Source organism: Lupinus angustifolius, chromosome LG12, assembly GCF_001865875.1.
Source record: "Lupinus angustifolius cultivar Tanjil chromosome LG12, LupAngTanjil_v1.0, whole genome shotgun sequence".
Taxonomy (NCBI): Eukaryota; Viridiplantae; Streptophyta; class Magnoliopsida; order Fabales; family Fabaceae; genus Lupinus; species Lupinus angustifolius.
In genome coordinates, this window is record NC_032020.1 from 10,434,800 (window position 1) to 10,446,097 (window position 11,298).

The 11,298-nt window shown below is 32.4% G+C and overlaps 1 protein-coding gene and 1 long non-coding RNA gene across 2 annotated transcripts; both read right to left on the minus strand.

Annotated features, from left to right (window-relative positions):
• LOC109362558 (trihelix transcription factor GT-4-like) lies at nucleotides 3,859-10,017 on the minus strand. The gene is made up of 6 exons (XM_019608414.1): nucleotides 9,344-10,017; nucleotides 7,512-7,550; nucleotides 6,017-6,151; nucleotides 5,437-5,661; nucleotides 4,108-4,344; nucleotides 3,859-4,014 (listed from the first exon to the last, which is right to left on the minus strand). The coding sequence occupies exons 1-5, from the start codon at nucleotides 9,894-9,896 to the stop codon at nucleotides 4,124-4,126; spliced, it is 1,173 nt and encodes a 390-aa protein (XP_019463959.1). The 5' UTR covers nucleotides 9,897-10,017; the 3' UTR covers nucleotides 3,859-4,014; nucleotides 4,108-4,123.
• On the minus strand, nucleotides 8,975-9,332 carry LOC109362559. Its single transcript, XR_002109417.1, has 2 exons — nucleotides 9,214-9,332; nucleotides 8,975-9,148 (listed from the first exon to the last, which is right to left on the minus strand). It is a non-coding gene; the product is annotated as an uncharacterized LOC109362559 (long non-coding RNA).

Sequence of the window (11,298 nt, forward strand, 5' to 3'; positions counted from 1 at the left end):
TTATTTAAAACTTTTTCACTCTTAATACATTTTTTTTAAAGTATATAATATTTAACAATCACTCCTTCTCATATACAAGAAATAGTTTTTCTCATTTTCAATCATGATTGGAACAATAAGAAAAAATACAAATATAATTTCATTTAAACCTCTTACAAGTGTACTCAAGATAGTAAGACTTTTTACAAATTAAACTAACACGTGTCATAAAATAATATTTTATTTATTAATAATTGATTTACAAGTGAAATATATAATTTTGTGTCGGTGGTGTATAACTATTTGTATGGGAATTTATAATTACTCTAAAATTAAAATGAGAAGATGCCATCTTCTAATTTGGATGATTCAATTTCTTACGGAATCTCATTTTAATTAGTTGTAGTAGTCATGAACTCATGATGATGCCATCGTTTCCCATGATAATAATAAGAATATGAATGATGTAACATCTTAGTTATGACATTCGACCTCTCAAACTCATGAATATACGAAGCCATGAATATACGGAGCGTGTCACCGGTAATATCTCAGTGCTGACATGCGACCTCCCCGGCCCATGAATTTATTCCCCACAAAGGGGAGTCTCCCACGACTCGAACTCATGACCTCATGGATAAACAGTCATTATTCACATGCCATTAAGCTACACGCTCGATATATTCATGGATCTGGAAGGTCGCATGTCATAACTGGTGTGTTACAAATGATTATATACTATATATATATATATATAAAAGAAAAGCATAGTTGTATTCCAATACCCCAACATTAGCATTAATAATTTGCAGCATGGATTACCAAATGAAGAAAAAAATCAATCTCATGATGAAGAAATATTAAATAGGTCCTAGAACATATTAATGCGTTACCATTTCAAGCAATTGCCTAGTCAATTCATTCACGTGGGAGGAAAATGAAGCTAAAGTATTTAGTAGAGTTCCACAATTCCATGTGATATCAACAGAAGAATAAGCAAAACGTAAATCATTTCTTTTCCTAGTTGGTTCATGTCTCTATGAAAAATGACATGAAATGAAAAAGGTGTATGTATGAGAAAGAGATATGGTGTGTAATAATGTGGTCATAATGTCTACACTATGGAAATTGTTAGCACAAAGTCTGAGAATTATTTGTTCATATTTTTCATCATATATGTCTAAGGTCTTTGAGCTATGGCCTCTGGACACAGGACCACTCTATAATTCTGTGACCCTTTCATTTTGATTTCATTTATATGTGACTGTCAGCACTTAATTTCTGTCACCCAAATCTAGAAGAAGATTGTTTGAAAGATATATTGACTGCGAAGCTTAAATGAGTAAAGATGTTTTGTAAAAGAAAATATTTTATATAATGAATGGTGTGACTATAATATAATAATGAGTAAAGATTCTCTCCATCAATATTTATTGCTGAACAAACTACATAATAAAATGTATAAATATTAAACTAGTTTTTTGCAATGCAATATAATCTTAATAACATAATAATATATTTTTATTTATTCAAGGTTTAAATATGCTTATGATTTCTAGAAAGATAGGAAAACTTGATTTAGTCTCAATAAGATTTTCAAAAAGTAAGTGTTTATAGAGAATTGATGAAATCAGTACATTTAGAAATCGTAAAATTAATTTTCTAGTGGATAACGATCTTTTTTAACTCAATAACTAAATTCATCAGCAATTTCCTTCCACAAAAACAGGCGATCACTTTATAAAAGTCTTATCCCTTATACTAATTAGTAATTACCAGACTGTCAAAATAAAAATGATTCTAAATAGTAATTCTAAACACTTCTATAAATTTGAGTGTTTAGTAAATCTACAAATGAGTAGATCAACTAGTGGAGAATTGTTCTAACTTAATTAGTTTAGAGTTTAAATCCATAAAATGCATTTTGTATTTGGTAAGGAAAGTTTTGTCGCCCATAATTACTCTATTCATATTAATTTGGATTACCTCCATTTGGTGAAGGATACATAACTAACCTTATGCAATATTAAGAATATACTCAACTGAACATGATTTTCTCCGGTAAAAGGTTCCTATAGGCTATAACTTGACCAAAAATTATGAATCTTCTCTTTTATTACTACATAAAGAAAATATCCATTGTTTTTCCCAATAAATTGGCTTACTGTTTCAAACTTTCAATTAACTCAGAGAATCAGTAGAGTAAAGTTAGTATAAAGTTGAATACTCATATTCAATCCTCAAAATTATTCAATGTTTACTTTTTATAATCTCTATTAACTTATTTATTTTTTGTAGGAAAATTTTTTGTAAAAAAGGAAGAAAGTATTTGCTAATGCTTGAACTGGGGTCTTCATACTTTATATTTTGTACTCCGATTTTACTTTATATTTTGTACTTTTTATATAAAACATTTCCCCCCATACCCTTCTATACGTGCACAAACTTGTTAAAAAACACTTGTAAGCTTGCCTATGTTTTTTTTTTAGAAAAACACATACAATATTAGGAATAAAGCTTAGGAGTTTGAAGATAATATTACTTTGGGTTCAAATTTACATACCCTATACAATATAGTTTTCAAACAATCTTAAGAACCATTTCAGGGTTGTTGGAGCTATGCTCAAATTGGGTCAATTGAGCTAGTTCATTGGGTCAATTGAGCTAGTTCGTCCTTAAGGTGGCAATTAACAATGTTATTAACTTTTATGCAAATCAAATTTAAATTAGAGATTAAAAAAAGGATTTAATATATATACACCGACAGTAATATAAATCAATGATAGATCATTTATATGTTAATCATTATTGACTCTCGAACAAAAGTAATATAAATCAATAATAGATATATTGAGAGTGTAAAAAACTTTACACTAAAAGTGCATAGATTTTAAACTCTTAAAAACATAACATAATCAAGTATAGTCCATGCAAATTCTAGGTCCATCATTTCTTTTCCCTAAAAGGAAGCTATCTACTTCTTAAGTGTCACCCGTAATGTCCACATAGAGCTGTCAAAACAAGCGGGCCCAATTGGGCCGGTCCGCCAAAACTCGAAAATTTATAGGACTATTATAAATCCGGGCTCAGGTCGGGCTTATTCGAGCGGGTTCGGGCTACCCATTTTACTTATACGTTTTAATTTTTTTTGAGACTTTTAGCTCGGTAATAAGCACTAAATGAAAATTTACAAAACAACTTATAATAAAAAATAGATTATGTTATTGTGTATTTAATTAGATTCAACTTTTACCACAAAAATATAATAAAGAAAATAACGTTTATAACAAAACTAAAATCAACAACCAAATTGTTTATCATAGAGAACTCCACACAACCAAATTTAATATAATAGTTCACAATGAAAGTGTTGACAAAGAACATACAAAAGATAATATTTTTGTTAGTATCCAAATGTTTATATCTTAAAGTGAATTTACAAATTATATTGTATTAGAGAGTGAAAGTCCAATAGAAATGAGATTTAATAAAATAGTTATGTTAAAAATCATACATGTAGACTAAACATCATGTCTTAACTCAAACACAATGCATTAGATCTATAAGTTTGGTTGCATTTGGTATAACAAATATGTTAAGAAAAATTATACGTTAATATCAAATGATACATATTTTTTTGAATAGATTAAATGTTAAAATTTAAAAAAAAATATTTTTTAGTTTATGCAGACCGGCCCGCCACAACCCGCAACCCACTTAGGACGGGTTTGGGCTACCATTTAATATGCATAAATTGTATCCGAACTTTTTAGCCCAGTCTGGTTTAACCCGAACCCAATGTGGGTTAGCCTGAACCCGTCTGGACAGCCCATTTTGACACCTCTAGTCCACGTAACATCAATTTTGTAGTACAAAAGGTGATGACAAAGATACTATATATAAAAAATAGGTATAATGTCATTAGTATTTACAGACATGTCAAGGCAAAGGGCCTCGTCCATTTTCCTACAACTAAAACATTAGCAGCATTACAAAAACTAAACAAATAATAATTACGATAATTTAATATTAGTGCCCATATGATAGATGATGATATATACAGCACCCTCCACAGTTTGAACTTCCCAAATCCCTCACCACAAGTGAAGCCCTAATGGCTAGCAAACAGCTGGGAAGATTGAACCTACAGTGTACCTGGACTCAGACTCACGCCACGGTACATGGCACCGGGTCGAAGATCATCCAGAGTATCAATATGTCTGAAGCTATCAAATTCCCTTAGACAGGTCCAACCACGGCGAGTAAGAAAATCATGATAATCGTCTTCGGTGTAAAAGATCTTGTCTTCGGTATGCACAGGGATATGGTCAGATTCATCATAGAGGCATACCTTAATGGCCATTCCTGCAATGATAAACTTTATGTTACAGCAAGTATACAATTCAAATTATAAAAGGGAAGGAAGAAAGTAGTTCCTAATATTTTACCCCCAAGTTTTCAAGGGTTCCACAAACTCAAAGTCCGAGACAGATAGTAAAATGAAACCATTAACTATTGAGAATAAAGAACAAGCCTATGCTCATCTCATGTGTTCATGTCTGTTCTGTTTCACCTTTTATGTGCAGAGTTCAGGCATGGAGCAGAAACTGTAGTCACACCTCCCATTGCATCAGGGTCAATTATGTATCACTAGTTGATGTTGCGTGATGCAAGGAATTTCACATTTTGGAAGCTTTCATGTGTTGACAGATGGATATTTTGAACAAAGAAACTTGAGTAGATGATAAAATGATTCTGTTCATTGTTCTGCTCAATGAATTTACCACAATCGTGACTAATTCAAATGAGAGCTGTCAGGGAAAATAGTAGCATCAACTATAATGATCGAGGCCGAGTCTCTCTATTGAAAACATCATGTCAAGTGAGACAGGACTAGGAATGAATTAAAGTCTTTATCTAAGAGTAGAAAAGGGCCAAGGAAGCTTCATTGATCTTCCAGAACAAGATGCAGTGGAAGTGTGTCGAAAGTTGATCTTCACATTGTCGACAGTGCTCCAACAGCATGATCTGATCATTCCATTCTCAAGAACACCAACTTCTTCAAATGTCAAGGTAGTTCTACTGTCATTATCATTAAAACCCACGAACTCAACCCTCCTCAACCCATTCGTTCTTTATTTTTATAAATTTTTTAAGTCTGAACTTATCTATAGGGTAGATAGAGATCTAACATCTCTAATTCCTCCATGACCAAAATTCATAGCATGCCCTCCATTCCATTCCCTCTACATTTTCAACTTCTCGAGTTTATGAACTGCCCTAGTGAAGCTTATAGATAGAGAAAGGATTTGCGTGCATGCGAGTAAAATGTGAACGAACTATTTAGCCAACATGCTTATCAATTAGTGTCTGGAAGACATTTGAAAACAACTTTAGCTAACAACAATAAGTTTATAAAATGCAAACAGTTTCAAGAACAAACTGAGCTGAAATTACCTTCATCAAGGTGAAGAGTGTAGCTTCCCACAGGCATGTCACGATCAATACTTCTAATGACCTGGTCTTCATCCTCCAACCAAAATGCACGTTTAGTTCTTAACCTAAAAGCAGCCCTGATTGCCTCCTTGATGGCTTCTGGAGCACCATCAATACCTACCCTTCTTGTATACTCGCCCCATTTGACTGATATAACCCTTCCACAAGAGGACTGGCCTTCTTCACCTGCCAAATAGAAGTATGGAAGAAATAAGAAAATAATTAAGATAAAGAAACTTGCTAAATTTACATTACCTCCACAACCCTCCCCCAACCAAAAAAGTGAAATATCTCAAATGACTCTAGTCACGGAAACTTGCTGTAAAACATTAACTTACGCTGCAGCCCGCAGGTACAAACACAATACTCAGGAAATCAAATGAATAAAAAAGCGATAGTCATCGAGAAACCATGTGGGAAGCTACACTAAAAATTGAGGACACTTGATCATTCACTAAAAAAATCTCTTTTGCCAGTCACCCCCCTGTCCTTGGTGATCAAGCATACCTCAAAAAAAGAAACTTTACATGACTTAATTTACCACCTCCAGGAGTTTCTCTCCAATTCCAAGGAGGAATTCCATTAGCTCCAACTGCATCAGCAGCTGTGGTCAGCACAAGAGGATGTCCATCGTGATCCAAACGTCTCTCAAGATTGAATGTTGGTCTGCCGGTAGCTGAATGACAAGTATTCAAGTATTATAATTACCTTCTTGGATAAAATTAAGTACTATGATACTTATAAAGTGCCAACTACTACTATGGAAAGAAGGAATGTGGAAACATATTAAGTTGTGATCAAGTATAGTTGAAATAGGACTTGTTAAGTACTTCAGTTTTTTTGCCAAATGTTAAGAATGTAATTAGTAATAAATATTAATTTGGCCATTAAAAAGCAGCGACACACATGCACTTTAACTTAGAAAAACTGTTAAGTTATATAACCAAATATATGACACACAAAAATCATCTCTACTGTTCAAAGATAGCTGACCCACCTAGGGGAATGAAGGTTTGGTTGTTGTGCTCTTCATAGACACTATTACTATCATTAAACAAATATTTACCAGAAAAACAAACACCAAAATGCTAAAAGGTCATCTAATGGCTAAATTTCCATGTGATGCATGTAAGTAGTAACTACAACAGCATGGTTATTTTGTAAAACAGTTTAGAATTTAAAATCCCACATGCATGTCTCAAGTCATGTGGTGTACTGCATGCTACCTACTTACTGGTGTAACTAACTGGAACTAAAAAACAGATTCCACATGAAACTAAAATTCTACATGGTTCAAGCAATGCAGTTAGAATTCTGAGCATCACATGATTCAAATCACGATTCATCACAATTCAGACCCCTAGCACTACAGAACAAGAGGTGAATCAAAATCACCTTGTTCTGTTGCAAAATCGTCACATCCTGAATCAAGAGATCCATTGCTATGGCACCGTTTCTTCGATTCTCTATCCATTCTAGAGGGTTTTGGAAATACAGGACAACCGTTCTGGAAAACAGTTTCAGATGGCCTTTATGCAATTTTTCTTATGGGCATCCGGGTTACATGCACAAATAGATTGGATTGCATGTGACCCAGTTCAGTAGTAACAGTTTTCTTGTGCTTTGTTCGTGTATAGAAGAAAGTGATGAAAATATCCCCTCTAGTAGTTCTATATTATTTAAAAAGTTTTAAATCCTAAAAGTTGCATTTTTTGTCTTTTTGATTTATTACGACTTGAAAGTTGATTTATTTTGAAGTTTCGATTTCAGCTTATTAGTTATGTAATGATTTATTTGACTTTCAAATGCTAATATAATATCTATCATTGCTTTAACTGGGAATATATATTATTTATAATTATTGATCATGTAACTTATGATTCATGATTCTATTTGTGATTTAGAAAATAGGTCTTCCAATTCACAATTCGAATCTGAAATGTGATAGATAATCATGGGTTCAAGAGCTACCAAATATGAAATAATAAAGGAAGCAAGTGAAACAAGAACCTTACACTTCAATTACATTAACATACCTTCAACAGGCCCAAAAGAGATGCTGGTATCTTCCATACCTGTACAACCATATAACCAGACAGAAAATGTTAGTATGTATTCACCAATTGAACATTCAAAAGTGAAGACCAGAAAATGCAAATACCAAAATCGAGAACTTAGCTCTAGCAGACCAAAGCTGCTTATTTACTCATTCAGTGGATACCACAAATATGGTTATACACATGTGCAAATTGAAAGAATTAAAAAAAATCAGCTACACAAGCAACAATATTGTGATATAAAAACTAAAAAGGAAGTAATCAATCATCAAGAGCACTAGTTGCAAAACTTTTTAACAAGTTTTCACAAATCTTACACTAGCCAAGTGCTACTAGACAAAACAAATATATCACCAATTAAGACTCCAAAGAAATCAAATCACCAAAATGCTATCCTTTTTTCACAGCCCGATAGTGCCAAAACATTAAATGATTAGAAACAGATAATGAAGTAGCCCTGCCCTACTTTTCAGACTGATTGATAGTTAAATAATGGGTTTATGGTCATCATGGACCCACTACCTTGAAACCTTAATAGCTTGTTCGGTTTCATGAACCAAGACAGTGAAAGTGACAAATTGTAACTTTGGCTGAACGAGTGTTTGATGGTATTTGAATGTGAAAACAAACACACATTATGTTGTTAGCTGACAGTGAAGGCATGCAACTAATTCATTATGTTAGCATCTGGGAAGTGGACATCAGACACAACATTACTATCTTGGATTCCACCCCTTTTAGCGGAGCTAAGATGTTCTGCCTTTTAATCCTATATCATGTTCTATTCTATTCACACAAAACATATAACAGAACTCATATAATGTTCAATCCCATTCTGACACGTCTATCGAATGCCATTTATATCTCTAACAAGATAATGCTACTTGAAAGAGCTTACGAAAATAGTTAGTTTATGATCTTTTCATAACCTCTTTTTAGATTACTCCAACAAGGTTATCAGAATGCTCATGAAAAATGCCTGATAGAGCTATTTACCCAAACAATCCCTTAAACAACCTAAAGGAGTAACGCTACATACACTACACAATCTCTTCTCATAGACCAAAATTCTATTCATCCCAAACATAGAATAGAACTCATGTTATGCTCTCCATCCTATAGTAAGATGTCTACTGAATGCTACTAATATCTCTAGGATGTCGATACATCATCCACCATTCATATGCTAATCATCATTGACTCTTAACCAATCAAAAGTAATACACATGAACAGTAGATGATGTACTGATAGTGTAAAAAAAAATTACAACAGTATTGGGGAGCACTTGGAAGAGCTTGCTTATTTGGAATAATAAGAATAACTTAGAAGTTTATGAAAATAGCTTAGGAAAATAGTTAATGACCTTTTATAAGCTCCATTTAGCTTATTTCAATAAGCTTGTGACAGAAACTTATGAAAGTAGAATCTGAGAGTTTTTTTCTTTCTTATCAAGAAAAAACTTACTATCTTGGGGATCTGATACTACACTGCTGCTCAAAACCCTAGGAGACACCCTCAAACTCTTTTTAGCTTAATTTTAAAAAATTATTGAATAAACACTTAATTAAGCAAATTAAGCTATTTACCCTTATACAACCTAGTGGAGTAATGCTACCTACATTACACAATCTCTTTTCACAAAGATCAAAAATGGCAATCAACCTAGTGGAGTAATGCTACTTACACTACACAAACTCTTGTCACAGACCAAAAATAGCAATCAACCAAGTATAGCAATTCTACTTACACACACTACACAAACTCTTTCACACCAAAAATGGGTAATTGAGGAATCTAAAAAAGTTTAGACCTTTATCCACAAATTGCATAAAGGAATCAACTTTATGATTGCAATGTGTCTTATATTGCACAGATTTTCCTCTCTCCCTTAAAATATCCTCAATCTCTTTGTAATAACTCATCTTAGCACCAGACCCAGTTCCTCTTCTATCTCGATGCTTCGCTTTCTTGAACTCCTTCAACAGATTCCTCCATTTATCAGTACACATGGTTGGAGATCGATCGAACCCTTTTCCCTTCATCTTAGAAGAAATCTGTTCCCACAAGTGTTTGTTAGATTTGGAAGCATTGAAGAGAATGTCTCTCTCACGACGAAGCGCAATGAGGGTTCGGGTCTCGTCTTGGACCCAAGTTTCTGCACGTTTCTTAGGGGCTCTGATCTCAGGTTGTTCGGGTTCGTCGCCGCTGCTATCGGCGAGGATGATGTGGTGGTGATGGTGGTTGGGTGGTGGGAAGTGGTTGTTGTTTGAAACGACGAGGTCTATGATCATGTCTCGGGTGGTGGGGTCTTGTTGTTGTTCTTTGTAGAAATCAATGGGACGATGTTTTTGGGAAAGATACATGTTGTTATAAACTAGTGGGGAATTGAGAAAGTGAAAATGGGAAGAGTGTGAAAGTGTGAGAGATGGAGTGTGAAAGTGTGAGAGATGGAGTGAGAAAGAAGATGGAAGTGGCTTGAATAGTAAGCGTTCTTTTTGTGTTTGTTTGTGGAATTTAAGTAAATTATTACATGGTCAAATAATTGGTCCATGCTGTAAAACTCACTCAAATTTCTCACTTATCCTATTAAACCCAAGGCAAAGGGTTAAATATTTGGGATGTTCAGAATAGTAGTTATACTTTAAAAATATTAATTTTTTAATTACTAGTAAGTTATGCTGCATAATTAATAAGATATATGTTATCCGTATATTACTCGTGTATTTATATGGTTAAAAATATATATGTTATTTATACATTTATATGATTTAAACTTGTTCAAGTACAAAAGAAAAATAAATGACAATGGTATTGTGAAACTTGCTATTGTATCAAAATTCATGTAATAATAGTAGTACAACAAACATAGAAGATACAAAAATAAGTATAGAGTTAAACGTTTAAAATATAAAATGATTATTGAACACTAAAAGCCTCCATATTATTATTTTTTCATTCTTGCATCTAGAAAAATAATAAACAAAACAAATTAATGATAAATATGAATATTATTAATTAAGACATTGTTCAATATAATGTGGGTGACCTAGATGATGGATTTGTAACATTTATGTTGCTTTAATACTCTAAAAATCTTCTCATATCTATTCAACTCTTCAAAAAATAATTAATATGAAATGAACTAATTGAACAACAATAATCAATATGATGTCAAAAGAGCAAATGAAAGAATGGAGTCAATTGGAACATATCTACAAAAAAATAATAAAATCATTGGGATAATATCTACAAAATAAAAAAAAATCATTGAAAAATAAACAAAAATAAATAAATACATTTGATGTTGAAAAAATAAACTAATAAATGAATGATTTTTCATTCAAAAATAGATATATTTAATATAAATATTAATAATAAATGAATAAACGTAAACTAACAAATACAATTTTTATTAAAGACGTATTACAAATAATTTGTATTAATTTCTTATATAGATAATAGATAGAAAATAAAAATAGTAATAATAAATAGATTTTAATGAAAAAGTAAGGTAAGGTTACAAAGATTTTTTAGTAAAAAGAATTTAAATGAGAAACTCTAGAAAATGAAAGGTTTAATATGTTTGAGTTGGAAAAGTAACTTAAGTCAATGACACGTGTATTTAAGGAGGAGAAATTAATAAGTCATGACAATAAGAGATGAGATGTATTGCACATGATAAAGGTTTTTTGGTGAGATTCCCCCACGAGCTAACAAGTGACAAGTAGCAAAGGTTATAGTGTGGTGAAATGCATTGAAAAAGAA